The 18398-nt window shown below is 40.7% G+C and overlaps 1 protein-coding gene across 1 annotated transcript in view; it reads right to left on the bottom strand.

The window, feature by feature from the left end:
• Positions 1-18398, bottom strand: part of CALCRL (calcitonin receptor like receptor) — a 69998-nt gene that overhangs the window by 2077 nt on the left and 49523 nt on the right. The window contains exons 5-12 of the mRNA XM_075285152.1: positions 17062-17174; positions 14649-14740; positions 13234-13360; positions 6776-6929; positions 3242-3302; positions 3076-3142; positions 1154-1372; positions 211-252 (exon numbers count right to left, since the gene is read on the bottom strand). Coding sequence (XP_075141253.1) covers positions 211-252; positions 1154-1372; positions 3076-3142; positions 3242-3302; positions 6776-6929; positions 13234-13360; positions 14649-14740; positions 17062-17174 — 875 coding nt within the window. The remainder of the gene's footprint in view (positions 1-210; positions 253-1153; positions 1373-3075; positions 3143-3241; positions 3303-6775; positions 6930-13233; positions 13361-14648; positions 14741-17061; positions 17175-18398) is intronic.

Genomic DNA, 18398 nt, shown 5'->3' with positions numbered 1-18398 from the left:
ACCATATGTTTGCGGAAACTGAATGCAGTTGTGCGCAGGCAAGGCCATTGTCAGATTAGTAGCGTCACGTCATCACCATGACAGCCAGATCTGGGGAATAGCAGCATGAAATTACAGTAAGCAGCCGACTTCTGCAGTAAAGTGCCAACTTAAGTCTGGTGATTGTAGGTTATAGAAGTTCAGCAAACCAAAGCTTTAAGCCAAGCTTACCTCTCCATTAAAGAAACAGAATATTGTTGCAACCAACAATCCCTGTAAAAAATAAAAAGGACCATGTAAATTAAAGATTTAGACAGCAAGGATGAAACTTACTTTTGTACTCGTTAACTTTGTTAGTACATTATGTTCTTTTAACTCCAAACTCAGGAGTGACTACAAAAAGAATGAGAAATATAAAGGAAGCTCTTCCACTCCTGGCTTTTGCTCAAAAAACTACAGCAAAATCTGCCAAAAAAAAGCAGCTTTTCCACAATGTGGGGCCTTTACCCTAGAAGTCCCCGCATCCCAGCAACGTACTGTCGCATACTGATATAGTACAGGACAGTATGTCTCTGGAAGGCAGGGAGTCCTAGCCGCATAGATAACTATTATTCCGGACAGTAAATCCATCCAACACACGGACTCAGTTTTCATGGCTAAAAATCAGTCGTGTGAATGCAGGCTGAGGGTGTAAAAGAAAAGTAAAACCGTTTTAAAAAATTCTAAATACCACAATTTCTCATATATAAAACAATAAGAAACCATAACTGGCCTTGTCACAAATTGCCACAGTGTGGATTTGATCAAACAAAATCTCACTCACTTTGCTGGTACTGTTAAACACATTGTTCCATCTGCTGGATTTTTGCAGCCGCCCCAAATGCTGTTTCCGCCAACTGGGGCCTTAGCCAAAAAGTTATGGGTATTAGGATAGGTCAGGTTTTTGGTTTTTTTTCATCTTAGGCTAGATTCACACCACCAGTACAGAAAAGTATGTTGCTTCATTCTACTCCCAGGATGGGAAGGTTAGGAAAGGCCAGTAAATCCAGCAAACATGTGGACCGAGTTTTACGGCTAAAAATCAGTTGTGTGAATCTAGCCTTAGTTGAAGAAAGGGATCCTCTGTGGCATTTTTTATGCTTGAGAAACACTATAATGTTATAAATGTTATTACCTGATAATTCATAAGAATATGCATAATATAGTCAAACACTTCTTCTGCTATCCTTCCGCTTGGTCTCCATGGCAGTAGTACAAACTGAATTCCAAGAAGGGGCACAAGAATAAGCGTTGCCCTGACAGCCTTCATGTAGAGATTGGATTCAGCTTGATGTGTAACTTTCAATTTAGTTATCAGAACACGTACAATGTTCAGCAGGAAAAATAAGTTTACCTTTTAATAAAAAAAAGAGCATTCCAAATGACTAAACTATATGATACATACAACAATATGATACATGAACATCCTAACCTGACTGCAGATATAATGTATAAAGAGTCATTTACTAATATAAGCGTATTAGAATTGTTCTAAAGAAAGCAAATTGGTAGTTCCAAAGGCTCAGAAAATACATTGTGACATAATAAATAGCCCACTGTACATTTGTAAAAACATAAATGAGGCAGAATGTAACAATAAAAATGCATTTACTAGAATAAACTTGGTTTCTGAGTTAAAGCCCATTTACACAGGGCAATAATTGTCCAAACAAAAGTTGCATGTAAACCTGTCTAGTGATGAGCAAACAAATAATGGCACCTCTTATACATTCACAACATATCCCCATGTATAAACAGCAGATATGCTGCAAGTAAATGGAAACTAGTGTAACTAGTGCCAATTGACTTGCTATTTGCGGTCATTAGCGGCAGATTATCAGCCTGTACAAAGGACTGAAGACTCGGGGTACACAGGAGGCTATGGTGTATGTAGTCAAGCTCATTATCATTGGGTGTCTTGCGGTATTCCAGAATGACCAAACATCCTTACTATTGGTTTGTAGTGTCAAGAGAATGACAAACAGTGAAAAACTAAAGAAGCAGTATTCTGCATCTCTATCCATCCTATCAGCGTTATGTCACCAGTTTAAAGGGAGTCTATCATTAGGAAAACACCTTTTTAACTTACGGCACATTGGAATAGCTTTTAAAAGGGGCTATTCTATTCTTACCTTCCATACTTTTCTTCTCCACACCATTTCTGATAAAATCGGTTTCTTCTCTTATGCAAATAATGATCATACAGCGTTCCCCCTGTGTTCCGAGTATTCCCCACATCATAACCTTCCACTGCCCCCTTAGCTGATTGTGTTCACCCCCTCTTCCTCTTCTCCGGATCTTCAGCCTTTCACAGGCATTGGTATGCTCAGCTCACCAGATAATTACACAAGTGTACTGCGTAAGCACAGTACATTTGTGTAGCAGACCAAAGCAAAATGGCGGTCCAGGCATGCGCAGTCAGCTCTGCCCAAACCCAAAGTGGCAGAGCCGATTGCACATGACCAAGATTTTATATCTGTACAGCGCTGCATCCAAAGCCTGCGAAAGGCAGAAAATCTGGAGAAGAGTAAGAGGGGAGTGAACACAATTAGCTAAGGGGCGGCCGAAGGTTATGACACGGAGGGTGCTCAGAGCACAGGGGGAATGCCCCCGCTGCTCCGTGATCGAAATTTACATAAAAGAAGAAACAGATTTTATCAGAAATGGCGGGGAGAAGAAAAGAATGGAAGGTAGGAGTAGAATAGCCTTTTTAAAGGCTATTCCAACGTGCCATTAGTTAAAAAGGTGTTTTTCTAATGATAGACTCTAGAGATGAGCGAGTACTGTTCGGATCAGCCGATTCGAACAGCACGCTCCATAGAAATGAATGGATGCACCTGGTACTTCCGCTTTGACGCCGGTCGGCCGCTTAACCCCCCGCGTGCCGGCTACGTCCATTCATTTCTATGCGAGCGTGCTGTTCGGATCGGCTTATCCGAACAGTACTCGCTCATCTCTAATAGACTCCCTTTAACCAGTCTGGCGAGGTAATTCTGCCATGTAACTCAACAAAGAAACACTTATACAGTTATAAATGAAAAAAAAAATTCTACATACCAACAATGCGGCACATATAGGTCCATGAATAACATACAGTAAATAAGTATCAGAACTAATCCAGCAACTGGAAAAGAATCAATTTAATACACATTATAATAACTATTAATAAAAATTTCAGGAATGTAAAAACGTAATCTCTCTTTGAGAAGTACGAAGTGCTTACTTGTCATTATAATACAAAGATCTTGCAACAGCAAGGATACAGGCTGGAATCAGTGGAAATCCTGTAAAAGATATTAACCAATGTTATATACAGTATGTAAATATATACACTTACATATGCACATATATTAGGACAATAAAAAAAATGAAAGTGTTTTTTCTATAAACAGAATCATATTTAGATGTGTAGACAAATAAAAGTTACCCTAGATTCACAAGACAGAATTTCACCTGTGAAGCGCGGCTCATATGTTCACCGGATTTGCTGGCCTGAGCTTCATGCTGTGAGAGGGACTGCTAGCATTATAGTTATCTATAAGTAAGTTCCTGCCTCCCAGTGACATACTGTCCCATGAAAATTGGTTGTGTGAATTTAGGGTTAAACAGTTTTACGTATATTAAGTCATTGAATATTTTGCAGAGTTTTAAAGATTTTCTTGAACCATCTTAGTGGTGACAGTCTGTTGTCATTGTTTGCCAATGGATACGACTATGAATGCAGATCACAAACCCAACGATGATTTCCTTATTGTGGACAGATATCAAGCAGAGACACTACATGACAAAATTACATTGACACGACACCAATTAATTGCCGTGTGACGAATATTAAAATTACATTACATTCAATATCAGTGAATGGGGGCTATATACATGTAGTTACGGATCGTCAAAATAGAGGTCATGTCCTATGTTTGGCCATTTTCACAGATCCCTATATACACTCGTGTGTGGGGGATCCATGAAAATGGGTAACTCTCAAGTGCAAGAAGGCCGTTAAAAATGGATATTTTTCTTGGCCATTTTATACCTCAGTTGTCTGAATGTGGCCTTAAAGGGGTTGTCCCGTCACAAGGATCCTATCTATAATGCTTGTAAATGTGAATGTAAGACTTTTCCTACATACAATGCTTCAGCAAAACTGCTTTGTTTGGCCACTATCTCACTTTATTCATTTTTTTTTTTGGCCACTGCCCTGACCTAGCTGCTCCTGAGTCAAGTGATGTGTCTGCTGCTCTCAGGGGGAGGGAGGAGGGGCTAAGTACACGGGAGCGAGCCTGGAGGGGGGGGGGGTAGTTTACCCTTTGGGGGAAGGGGCCGCCAATACAGGGTTAGACGCTGGCACAGGTGAAGCCAGCAACATCGCTATGCTTCTGCCCTGCATGAAGCAAGCAGCGGCAGAAGCGATGCTGTTATTCCGGGGGGCGGAGGAGCGGAATAACAGCATCGCTTCTGCCGCTGCTTGCTTCATGCAGGGCAGAAGCATAGCGATGTTGCTGGCTTCACCTGTGCCGGCATCTAACTCCCCGGCATCCGCTGTAATAGGCGGATGCTGGGGACTGTTAGACGTCGGCACAAGCATGAAGACAGCAGCGGCAGAAGCGATGCTGTTCCGCTCCGGGGTCACATATGCAAAGCCAAGCGGCGAGATGCCGTTGGCCCTGCGTGCACGCTCATACACCAGTCTAGCCTTCACAATGCTAATACAGACCCGCAGGGTGTCGGGTCTGTATTCGCATTGTGAAGGGTAGACTGGTGTATGAGCGCGCACGCAGGGCCGGCGGCATCTCGCCGCTTGGCTTTGCATATGTGACCCCGCCCACCAATGACGAGACAAAGCCGGAAGACAGAAGATTTTAGAGGAACGAAGACGGGTAAGTATGCGACGTGGGAGTACCCCTTTAAGAAATCATGGCAGGGTTTCCGAGAAGTGCCAGACCATAGAAAGGGTCTGCATTCATGGTTGTAGGCATTGGCAACTGATCAAGACAACAGATTGTCATCACTAAGATAATAAAAGAGAATTTTTAAAACTCTCCAATACTCTAGCAGATAGCATCAAACCAAGTACTAGAACCTCTCTTGAAAATGACTGTGCACCAATCTGACAGGTCTCAACTCCACTTCTACTGTTCTAAATTATGAGCAGTCTCTCTGAAAACACATTGTCCAAATCCAGATCCATATACTATATATCCCACAGATTGGAGAGAACGCTGTTTGATCTGCCAGTAGCATGTTCTAGATGTAGCACAATATTGCTGAGAGCGGAGGATGTAGTTAGAATAAATGCAGGTGATTTTTTAATCCCAAACATTAAAACCCATTTAAGCAAGAGCATACCCCTAGGATATGCTATTACTTTACAATTTTTTGGGTCATAACCTTAGAATCCCTGAGAATGAAAGACAGGCAATGTTAGTCCTCTGTGTCCCCTTCTCTTCTGCACAGGGAACTACAGCATAGCCCCACTAAAAAGAATGGAGTCTGCTAGGGTTTCCTGCTGCTCTTCCTTTACTACTATTCCCCTGCAGTGATTGACCAGGGGAACGATAGTGCAGCCTCATTCAAGACAACAGAGCCTGTTACAGTTTCCGGCATAACTGGATGTGCCTATTTACAGTTTCATTAAACATGATAACCCCCCATTTTCCTGAAGCAGGTCTATCAGGTTTAGCTGAGGTGTCAGTTACATGCAGCACTATTTCACCTATTACATATGACAGAACGTAAAACAGGGTCTCTAACATAGATAAGAACATAGTCTTGCTTGACAGGTAATTATTGACAGATCCCTAATAGTGATATTTGGTAACAGAAACTGATGCAGTCATGGCACGGTAGATATAGTTTCCTGTTGCTTGATAGAGTCTATCTGCAAAACTTCTTATATGCATATTTTAGGAGCTGTTTGTAGCAGGGGCAAATTATAATATAATATAATAAAGGCAAAATGGGTTGTTGCCTGGGGCACTTAGCTGCAAGAGGGCCCAACACCAAGTATTTGCCCCATTATAATCCAACAGTTGATTACGGTTGTGGGGCATGGGATGGAGTCTATTGGAGATAAATATTTGTTGGGCAACATCGCAAGATTTGTAGGCTCGCCCGCTGGTTTCGTTCAGACCAAACACGCCCAAACCAGAACTACTATTATTATACTCTGGATTTTCGTCAGACCCCAGAGTAAAGAGCATACCGATGCCTGTGAAAGACAGAAGATTCTGAAAAGAGGAAGAGGAAAGTGAACACAATCAGCTAAGCTGAGAACCAAGAGACATAATTAAAATTAACAAACCATGTTACTCACCTCCCCTGGACTCCATCACAGTTCCCAGTTTTCTTTGGGCCTGTTTTGGCCTCCTGAACGATGTTAGGAACCATTGAGGCCTGTCACACGACCTCATGTTCCTTTCATCTATGCATTTTGACGCCAATCTGACTCTTGATGACTGCTGAGACCATTCACAGGACTCAGTGACGTCATTCAGGGGGACAGGGACCTGCACTGGAGCCCAGGTGACGCAAGTAACATTGTTTGTTAGGATTACTCATCAGTATCACATCAGTACGTCTCTATGTAAATGTCCTGCATGATCCTGGGGGCTGTATCTGAGTGAGAGAGATACAGTAGAGCAGATTCTCCTGCAGTAACTCTGTGTAGAGTACATCTGACCTACATTTTTCTGAATATGATTTAGTCCTGTATATAGACAAAGGAGCTGTGAATACAAACATCAGACAATTTACATACCCCATCCAAGTAAGTAGTACCATATCAAGTGCTGTTTCTCTGCAAATACAGCAACTACTATAAGTGTATGCAAATATATTCCTTCACACAGCATCCAAAAATAATTGCATCCCATGAGGTAAAAGTGGAGGAACTGAGATATTTTACAGCTGACCTATGAGAAAACAAACACAGTCTTAATCTTTAGGAGATAGATTTATAATAATTCAAGATAAAGTTACAATTACAGCTTATATTAGTATTAAACAGCTTAGAAACATTTTTATAGTTTTATTAAAAGTGCATTGAATACGACTGTATATGAAATAATAAACTGCAACATTGTTTTGTCTTAGGCTCTGTTCACATTCCCACTAGTATGATTCCAATATATGACAGATACCAATAGCTCCTCTCATGGTCAATAATTTTAATAGTTGAAATAGGGAAGCATATTTGACTGGAGACGCCAAGTGAACTTTCCAACACAGATGTGAACAGAGTCTTAAATCCCACATGCTTTCCTATTTTACTTAAAGGGGTTGTCCAGACAAAAATGGACAGCTTTATTAAAGTTTAAATAAGCTGGGGCCAGTGAAAAAAAAAAAAAAAGCATACTCACCTGTCCTTGTTGCTCCGCTGTCCTCCCACTCCTCCCGGTGAAAAAAAAAATCTAATAAATCTAATTATATCCGTATTTCATTATGCAGTGCAAGTGTGAACTGAATGTAAATACATTAATACTTTTTAAAATAAATTTGCAACTCTTTTACATGTCAGAAGACAGTATTTGAGGGGCTCCAAGCAGTAAGCCTTTACTGTACATCCTAAGTGTTTCTGGGTGCCATGCTTCTTTGGTTGTGCCAATAATGCACTGATTTTGAGTGAAGCCCAAATTTATGACATTGATGAGGTCCTCAAAGTCTAGGCTCCACTGAATCACTAACATATGTAGCCACAGGCATAACTAAAGTCTTGCGAGCTCCATTCCCTCTCTACAGTGTATTCTTTTTTTTTTTTTTTTTTAAACTCGTTTTATTGAAGGTGATATAACAAAACAAATGATTCAATCAGGAAAGTACATGTACAGAAGAGCATAAAATAAAGTACAGAAAAAGTCTCAAATAAATAAAGATCTGCCATGGCGCCATCTCATCCCAGTCCACACCCATTACATACACGGGAAAGCGCAATAATGATCAAATCCTCCTGGCGACAGTAGTCACACGTCACCAAGGGCCGCGGATCCAACCAGCAGAGGTCCCTTCTCAAGGCACAAAGGCGCCTAGCGCCGAACGCAGTGAGGGGGCAGAGTATTGGGTGACAGGGGAAGCACACCACGCTCCCCAGCCCCTGCCCTTATATATAATTTGGTTAAATGAGAGAATTGACCAGTTTCTGCCATTGAGATACCGAAAGAGACTGCGGGGCCATCTACCAGAGGGCAATGGCATACCTGGCATAAAATAGACACTCCCAAAGGAAAATCCGAATGTGATGCTGCCACAACTCCTCCAGGACACCAAATAAACAGACCTCGGGAGAGAGCGGGACAGGGCAACCCAGAACATCGGCCAGGAGGTTCACTACCCCTCTCCAGAAGGCCTGCACAGTTGGACAACTCCACATCATGTGCCAGAAATCTGCACAGGGATAGACACCTGAGGCAATTCGGGCCAGGCAAACAACCCATTGGTTGCTCAGTGCTGATTTACCTCAGTGTGCAGGGGAGTCCGCTTACCTGGGACTAACTATCTGTCTTGTAATGCATTTGGTTCATAACAATAATATACTCCCCAGAGCTCCCCCTCCCAGTATAATGCTGATGTTTGTTTTGGTGTCATTATTGTACTCTGAGGTGTCCCCAGTTTAATATAAATTGTGTTACTCATGCTTCACACAATAGGGCAGACTTAGTATTGTCCTAGCGGGTTTCAAGCTTGACTTGGGTCCCGTTCTGAACCATTTTCACAGGGTAGGATAGCACCTGCTCTATAATGATCAGAATAGAGCACTGGACCCCCTCGGTAGAGCCTAGGGCTGCACACTTGGTCATGTGCATGAGGCCATTGTAAGCCAGCTAATAGGTGGTATAGGTTTAGACTAAACATACACCAAATTTATCATCCACAATGAGCCACTATGTTAAATCTGGAACATTTTCAGACTGCTTAAGTTTACACTGTGTAAATATTAGTTATGTCGGATTATATGTGCATTAAATGATGTTTACATATTTAACAACCAGATTATGAAAGTATCTCCAAGTAACAGCATATCGCCCCAGAGGATCTGACAGAGTACTTACCCTGAGGCAGCAGGAGTGATTCAGCAAGTACACTAGCGCTGCATCGGAGATTTTCCTGCAGTGCTTATAACAGAAAGTCTGCAGAATTTTCCTTTGCAGACTTTCTGCTTCAATTATATTTATACGGAAAACGCCAGCATTTCCGCAGGTAGAATTGACATGCTACAATTTACAAAATGCAATGGTTTTGGAAATAGCAGTATTTATGCTGTGAGTATTTTTCTGCAATGTGTGGATGGGATTTGCTCTTTGCAGGGGCTGCCAAACTGCAGCTTTTATACCGCGTTGGGCTTCGGCCTTAGTTTTTTTGTATGTTCGATATGTATACTTAGGCAGAGTCATCCATAAAGGTCCTTATTTTTTTCTTAATCAAGCTGCACCCAATTTCCCTAATTTTTTCATGGACCTTGGCTAACGAAGTTGTTATCTATAGCTCTGCTATGTCTTTCTTCTTAAAGGGATTGTCCAACTCCTTTTTATTGATGACCTATCTTCAGTATAGGTCACCAGTAAGAGATCAGTGCTTGTTCGAGCGCCATGATCTCTTTACTTTTTATATCGCACAGTCTGTTTCATAGTGGATAGGTAATGAAATTACAGTCCCATAGAAGTGAATTGGATGAGACTGTAATTACGTCATGCGGGCACTATGAAATGGCATGCAATATAAACTATGAAGACTTTTCAACATTCATATTAGCTCTTGAGCCCCTTGAAGCTGGTGATCAGCAGAGGTCTCGGAAGTTGGGCCCTACTAATCTCTTATTGATGAGGAAAGGTCATTAAAAAAAAAAAGAGGTTAGACAATCGATGTATGAGGTGCTGTTGGAAAAAATGAGCAGGGGAAGAAGATAAACCCACCTTGATTAGGGACGTATATGCACCCCAAGTCTGTTCCCAAGTATGGAGTAATGACACAAGGGCCAGGGGAAACTTTCCATCTAGTAAGCAGGCTGCAGACCTGGAGTGTCAAGCCAAGCCCCCTGTATTGCTTCAGATTTGTGTGTGGATTTTCTTTTGATGTAAACTTTATGTTCTAGCTGTATTATATGATTCATTTTGATTTCTAATAGATGGAGGAACAGTGTTTAAGTAATGAATTGCTAGCAGCTTTCTGACATGGACTAGTATTCTCAAAATTCCTAATGAGGATTTCCAATCCTCTCTTTGCCCTAGTAAACCCAGTAGAAAGTCTTTAGGGTCTGCCTAGTCATTTCACACAATGGAACTGAGGGCCCTGTTCGCAAGAGCTTACAATCTATGAGGTAGAGGGGGTGACACAAGAGGTAGCAGTGGTGGCATCGGAGGTAGCATTGCTTATACAGTGGTCAGACAATTTTGTAATAGAGGTTACTATCATTATACAGACATAAAACTCTATGAGCCATCACCAGTCGAATCCTTTAACGTGCAGATGGTGCTTGGCCATATAAAGTTAGCCTGAAACGGCGTCATATCGTGTGCAGTAATGTGGTAGCGTGAACAGAGAAGGGTTTGCTTTAGGGATTCTAATTACAGTACCGAAGGGTTTACATTAGGAATTGTGATAGGCCTGTCTGAAAAGCTGTCTCTTTAGTTTGCGCTTGAAGCTGTAGAAATTGGGAGTTAATCTGATTGTCCGGGATAGAGCATTCCAAAGAAGTGGTGCAGCTCAGAAGAAGTCTTGTATATGAGTGTTGGAGGTTCTGATAATAGAGGCTGTAAGTGTTACGTCATTGAGTGAGCGGAGTGCACGGGTTGGGCGGTAGACAGAGATGAGGGAGGAAATGTAGGGAGGTGCAGCATTATGGAGAGACTTGTGGATGAGGGTGATAACTTTATATTTTATTCTATAATGAATAGGCAGCCAGTGTAGCGACTGGCACAGACCAGAGGCATCGCTGTAGCGTCTAGACTGATAGATGAACCTGGCCGCTGCATTCAGAATAGATTGTAGAGGGGACAGTAGCGATTAGTAAGGAATTACAGTAGTCAAGGTGAGAGTGAATAAGAGCGACAATAAGTGTCTTTAATGTATCTCTGGTAAGGAAAGGGCGTATTCTGGAGATGTTTTTGAGGTGGAAAGGACATGAGTGTGCGAGTGATTGGATATGGGGGGTAAAGTAAAGGTTTGAGACAAACACAACCCCGAGGCAGCGGGCATGCTGCCTAGCAGCTATAGTAAGAATGGAGACTGCAATGGAGATATCAGGGACAGATCTATTAGATGGTGGAAACAGTAGTAGTGCATTCTTTTAGAGGTTCAGTTTCAGATAGAGCAAAAACATGATATTTGAGACAGCAGAAAGACAGTCACTGGTGTTCTGTATTAGTGCAGGGATGATGTCACAGGAAGATTTGTATAATTGGGTGTCATTATAAAGATGGTACCGGAAGACAAATCTGGTGATGGTTTGCCCAATGGGGGCTGTGTAGAGAGAGAAGAGCAGGGGGCCAAGGACCGAGCCCTGAGGAACCCCAACAGCAAGGGAAAGAGGGGAGGAAACAGAGCCCGCGAATGATACACTGAAAGTGCGGTCTGAGAGATAAGAGAAGAACCAAGAGAGCACGGTGTCCTTGAGGCCGATTGGGCGGAGTATAGTGAGGAGGAGTTGATGGTCAACAGTCTCAAATGCTGCTGAGAAATCCAGAAGAATAAGAAGAGAGAAGTCACCATTAGATTTAGCTGTCAGGAGCTCATTGGAGACTTTTGTGAGGGCTGTTTCAGTAGAGTGCAGACTGCAGAAGCCAGATTGTAAGGGGTCAAGCAGAGAGATAGCGGATTAAACAAGAATAGACCAGGTGTTCCAAGATTTTGGAGATGAAGGGGAATTTAGAGACCGGTCAATAGTTAGCAGCATAGGATGGGTTAAGGGAGGATTTTTTCAATAGAAGAGAGAGAGAGAGAGAGAGAGAGGTTAAATATTTTAGTAAGGCAAGTCGTGACAGCAGGCGACAGATTGGAGAAGGTGTGAGGGGAAGGGTCACTACTGCAGGTCATAGGGGACAAGGAATTTCGTCAAGTGGAAAAGTTCGGTTTTTTAGGCTTTTTTAAATATTCTAATTGTGTTTTTTTTTGTATTTTTTCTTAGACTTTGTTTTAAGGTTTCCCAAGTTCAATGGAATTTGGAGCATTTTTTCTGTCTCAAGATAGGGCAGGATGCTTTTTTTTCAGCTAACTGCTGAAAAATGAAGCTACCTGATTCATATTGAGTTCCATTGTCGATTATTTCAAGTGTTTTTGGAGCTGTTTTTGTGACAGTAAAAGAAAATACCTCCAAAAGAAGCAGAGTGAACCCAACTTTAAAACAAGTACAATTTGTGGTGCTTCAGTAGTTTGTGGATATATCTGATATTTTACCAAATTCTGGATCTCTCACACACCATGTAAATGTTTTGCCTCATTTGAACATCTGCCATGGCTTGAAAGCTGAGAGCAGTGTTTTATAAATTGATCAAGACTGGTAACATTTGACAGTGTTCACATAGTATAACCTTGATCTACCAGTAAAACTGGTTCCAGATTGAACACTTTGCATTATGTAGGTTATCTGAAATGAAAGAGCAATACGTATAGTACAGTGCATTATTCTATGACCTTTGCTCCCTTGTTTCCTTTTATTTCTGAAGTGTATAATTTGAAAAATGAAAATAGAAAAATGGGAATATCATATGAAAAATGACATAACATGACTGGCAACAATTGATAGAAAATAACAAATAGCACTGCCTTGCTTGGTGTTCTAACCATTGGATGGTTTTGATAAAAAAAGCATCATAGTATTAAAGGGGATCAACACTACATCCAAAAACTCTAGTTCCCATAACTTTTTTTTTTTTTTTTTTTTTTTAAACTTGTACAAAGTATCTACTTTTGATGAATGAGGGGTTTTTTTTGCTTTGGTACATCATTCTGCATTATTTTAAAAACTGTTTATCTTGGTGAAACCCCTTTAACTTTATGACTGTTTGAAGGGAAGCAATACGTTTGAAGTACCAAATTCTATAAAAATTATATTAAAAGATTAATAAGCACATAACAGAGGGCTTAAAATGATATTTATAATATACTCTCAATCTTATATTTAGATGTATTCACCATAGGAGATGTTTCCTTTGTACTTAGATGCACAAGATATTATTGAGACAAAGATAAAATAATCATTTGATTCAACATTTAGCTTTGACTTACTGGGTTGGTAGCCACCAAAGGTTGGTTGTTTGCCACAGCGGTTAGCGAAATTATTGTGACAACTGAATTGCAGACAAAGGACAGAAAAAGATTCTTGTGAAGCGTAATTCTTTGGCAGCTTAAATTTCTGAAGCAGAAAGATTGAAATGAATTAAATTGTATTTCAGTCCATACTATACATGTTAGCAGAATTCTAGGGTACAAAATGCACATATACACATCAGTGAAAGTACAGGTAATAGTAATACATCGCCACCAACAATTTTTGACCTAATGGCAATGCAACTATATTGCCAACTCTATGTAGCTCACCCCTTTTAAAATAAAGGCATACTAGTGATCTGCTGTTATCACCAAGGAAGACTGCACATTATTCCTGCAGCTGGTAGTACAAATGGATGTGCGACTACATATCATACATGGCCCTGTCAGCTCCTCCAGTGTGAGATCAGCTCTCTACAAATGCTCTCTCTTCCCTGTCTGAGTACAAAAATAGAGGGGCTGCAATTGGAAGTTTGACCACACACAATTTCACTCTCTTAAGACTATGGATCCGCTATCGTTAATTTCTCATAAATAGAGAATCTGTGGTCAGAGCTATGGCGCTGAATTTACAAACCAAATTCATGCTTAAGACTGAACCCCTAAGTTGTGAAATGTGTTGAACGGTACCTGCAAAGTGGATGGGATTCTGGCTAATGTCAATGGCATGTCAATTATACCTACGGAAATGCTGGCGTTTTATGGATAGGTTTAATTGGGGCAGAAAGTCTGCAGAGGAAAATTGTGCAAGTATACAATGAAAAACACTGCAGAAAAAAACTCAATGCGTTTCCATCGTGTTTTTTTTTTTTGTTTGTTTGTTTTGCTGTGTTTCACTACGTGGGGCTTAACCTAATGTCAGGGCCCTATTTGGAATAATCCACAGCAGAAATGCTGCAGCAAAAAACAGGAGTTTTAGAGTCCCTGTGAGTCCCATCCATATATTGCAGAAATATAAGCACAGTGGATAGGCTGAGATTTCCAAAATGGTTGCATTTTTCATGTCAGTTAGACCTAGTGAAGTACTGATGGTTTCCCAATAGGTATAACTGAAGTAGAAAGTCTGCAGAGGAAGTCTAAGCTAATGGGGTTGTGTAGGTCTGTTAGCTAATAACCCCTTTATCTTCACTAGCATACCATTTAGTGACATTGACTCTTCTACTTCATTTGGCCACCAGAAACGGTGAGATTAATTTGAAATATTTTTGTTAATTTTTCTTGCCCAACCCTGGGGTGCATCTTATAGTCAGATGTGTCTTATTGTCCAAAAAATACAGTAGGTGACAATTTATCTAGTTCAAATGAGAGAGACATGTGATATTTGCTTCAATTGTGAATATAATCATATTTAATTTGCAAATATAATCACTTACTTAAAGTAAAAGAAAATCCCTAAAGAAATTAGAAGTGACACAATTGATAATCCATGTCCAATAATGGTCAAATAGAACAAATTAAGGGCCGTCTACAAAATAGAAAAAAATATGACAAGATTTAGAATACAGTAATCATAAAATATTAGAATATTAATTAAAAAGTCAATTCCATAAAAGTAATTCAAAGTGGATGCATTACTTTGTAAATTATAATTTCATTTATTGAGGTACATAAAAAGTTATTAAACACAAGGTTCCCCTGTGAGAAAAAGTCATTGCTCCCTAAATAAGCCTTATTCACACGTCAGTGTTTTGCACCAGTCCATCATGTAAGCCAAAACCAGTAGCAGGTGCAAATCCTTCTATTATACCTTCTTTCTGTGGTGATGTTTTTATCAGTTTATTTTTATTCCATTTGATCTCAAACTTTCCAGATGCCATGGTCACTAAAGACTGCAGCACCTAAAAGCTTAATGCCACTTGCTACTTACCATTGCGTCTGCACATGTGGCAGGTATTGAGCACTGTAAAGAGATGAATTCCTGGCTCTCCAGTTCCTGGGAGTCATTTACATGCCAAGGATGTAAAAAGGCAGTGTAGTGAGGGAACCAGTTAATGGCCGTGCACTTACATGAGTAAAACCATCACACCATGCACGTCTACTTGAATATCCTACCACAGAATATGGGCATTGTCAAAAAGAGGTCTGGATGAGAATGGAAGAGAATAGATGGCACTACTTTTTTATTCTATCCACTTCTGATTTTAGCTGCATAAACAAAACCTGAAATGTGTTCTTACCCTGGCAGATATTTATCAGACAAGAAATGAATGATAAACTCAGAGAAATTTTACATATACAATAATCCACAAGTGTCAAACACAAGGCCTGCAGGCCGAACCCAGCCCGCCGCCTTACGTTAACCGGCACGGCACTTGTTTTTGAGCCGAAATGACGGCTGCAGCTCAGAAACAGGTAACTAAGCAGCAGCCACTGATCTTTTGGCTGCTGCCAGAGTCATAGCTAGTGTGGGAGGGATGCAGAGGAGCGATGGCCTAGGGCCCTGTGAGAAGGTGGGGGCCCACTAACGGTAGATCATAAGGTTTCCATCTACATCAGCTGCTCAGCACTACACATCCTAGACTGGTTCCTCACTCGGCTACTTCTGGCTTAGGAAGACTTATTAACTGAGTGAGGAACCAGTCCAGGATGTGTAGCGCTGAGCACATCGCCGGCTTTCACATTGCTTACTCACCCTGTTCAGTCTCATTTGTTACTGGCGACTGAGATTGAGCAGGGAAAGGTCCCTGTAGCTAATTAGAGCAGAGTGTTAGTACATGACACACAGTGCGCCAAAACTGCTCCCCCTGGTCCCTGCCTGTGCTCTATGTGGTAGCTGATACTGTAGGAAGCAGCAACAGGTCTTTCTGCAGCTGTGTCCTCCACATCAGGTTCCTTCTCGGCCAGGCTACAGTTTCACATGTAGTTAGTACTAAGTTTTCCACAGGAGAAGTCATCAGAGAGGTCAGGTGACAGTCCCAAAACTGAACTTTACTGTGATCAGTTGATGTGGCCGCTACAAGTAGCCCTGATCCTATTTAAGTGAATGGAAGCGAGGTTGCAGCTCCAGGCACCTCCGCTACAACGTATGGAGCGCCGCACACTGAAAACAGATCTGTACACTGTAGCAGTGACACCTGGAGCTGCAGCCCACGGCTCCCATTCCCTAGAAAAATAGGTAAGCATAAAACGTAATTTTCTATACAATTGAATTGTTGTACTTATATTTTGCTTAATCTTTGTTATAATCGGAAAATGATCAATGGAGGAGGATAGTATGTAACATGCCGATGTCTTAGGTTTTAACAATATGTTCTTCCTGGTTGCCCTCATATGGCTGATTATAAAAAAAGTAAAGTACAAATGTAACTACTCCTTAATATCTCACTTAACTGTTAAGGAGAAGTTTCTTTTATACATGTCTACAATAGTCTTGCCCCTTCAAGGTACCCTGTGAGGCTGAAGTGGCCATGAAAATGAGTTTGACACCCCTGCAATACTCCACAGTGATAATCTGTACCATGTCATGTGTAAATATGCTGTGTCAAAATTTCTTCCTGATGGGTCTTGCAAGTGAGTTTAATATATATTTTTATATGAACAATCTTTGGCTGCATTCAAACGGAGGAAAATGGTGAGAAATTTTGAGTGGAATTTCAGCGCTGAAAAAAAAGCCCCCCCATTGACTGCTAGCAGAAAAAGGAACCCATTGAAGTCAATGGGAGGCTTTTTTCAGTGCTGAAATTCCACACCAAATTCCTCACCATTTTCGTCTGTGTAAATGGACCCTCTATGTGAGAATATTTGAGAATTTGGCATCTAGCAACTGGAAATCTAGACAATTCCTACCTTTACTCTTTCAATCGTGCGGGCATTGCACTGTGTATAGTTTGTCCATGTTCGGTTACTTTCTGGATGCTTGAACCAGTAGCCATTTACATCACAATGCTTTACAACTTTCTCTTTAAAATAAAAAATGAAATTGTTATTTATCAGAACAAATAACCAAATAAAACTTGCTTTTCATTTATTGAAGGTATAAATGTTCTATTTTTTTTTTTTTTTGCTATTGTATAAGTGGGAGGGGAGCCTTACTGAATATTTTGTAGTATACTGTATGACTCTATTCTACTTTCTTTTCGCAAAAAAATAAGTTCTAAAGTTCTATCTAGCAACCCTCTAGGAAGATCCATCTCATATTCAATCTCTATTGCAAGTATATACAGATATAGCAAATGCCAGGGGAGCATCAGGGAGGTCATTTCAAATAGTTGGATACCCGGGTTTATACCACTTAGACATGGGCTTTCATTGTTGTTTGAGAGCGGAGATTCTTTTAAATGCTGCAACATATAAAAATCACATTATGGACTTGTTTTGCATTTCTGTTATAGCTAGATTTAATATTTGGATTTATATCGGTAGCATATGAAAGCTGAAATACTCAGCTTTCAAATGACACTAGAAGCACTAGGTCAGTGATGGCAAACCTTTTAGAGACCCAGTGCCCAAACTGCAACCCAAAACCCACTATATTATCGCAGAGTGCCAACACAGCAATTTAAACTTAATACTGTGCAGATCCACAATTGTGGACAGTTACGGACAACAAATTACAGTCATGTGAATGGGGCTTTACAGAGCTGTACCGGATTCCCCATTGGTGAGTGATCCGGGCGACCACACGCGTGCCAGCATGGAGGGCTCTGCGTGCCCTCTCCGGCACGCGTGCCATAGGTTCTCCATCACTGCACTGGATGGTACATAACAAAAGATAAAACTATATGAAGTGTCACCCCCACTGGTTGCATTGTACACTACCAATAATGAGTGAATGCAGGATGGATCTCCTGAGCTTAGAGCATTGCTGGGGAGAAATTTAGAACTTGTTTTCTGTTTAAAAAAAAAGCACAATAGGTTAATAAGATAAGATAATCCTTTAATAGTCCCACCACCATGGTATAATACAATAATATTAAACAATCTTTTCTCTATACAATAGAAAAAAAATCATAACAGTTACACTTTATAAAGGACCTTTCATTACCTTCACCAACTTTTTACATTCTTCAATAGGTGCTCTACCAACGATTTTGGCAAAGTTGGAATTTTCATATACATGTGACATACAATTTTTAATGGGATATTTGTATAGACAGCCTTTGTTGTTAACCAATAATTTCTAT

This window comes from Leptodactylus fuscus, chromosome 8 (assembly GCF_031893055.1).
Source record: "Leptodactylus fuscus isolate aLepFus1 chromosome 8, aLepFus1.hap2, whole genome shotgun sequence".
NCBI classification, from domain to species: Eukaryota; Metazoa; Chordata; class Amphibia; order Anura; family Leptodactylidae; genus Leptodactylus; species Leptodactylus fuscus.
Note: the sequence above shows the minus strand (reverse complement) of the source record. Positions and strands in the feature narration are given on the sequence as shown.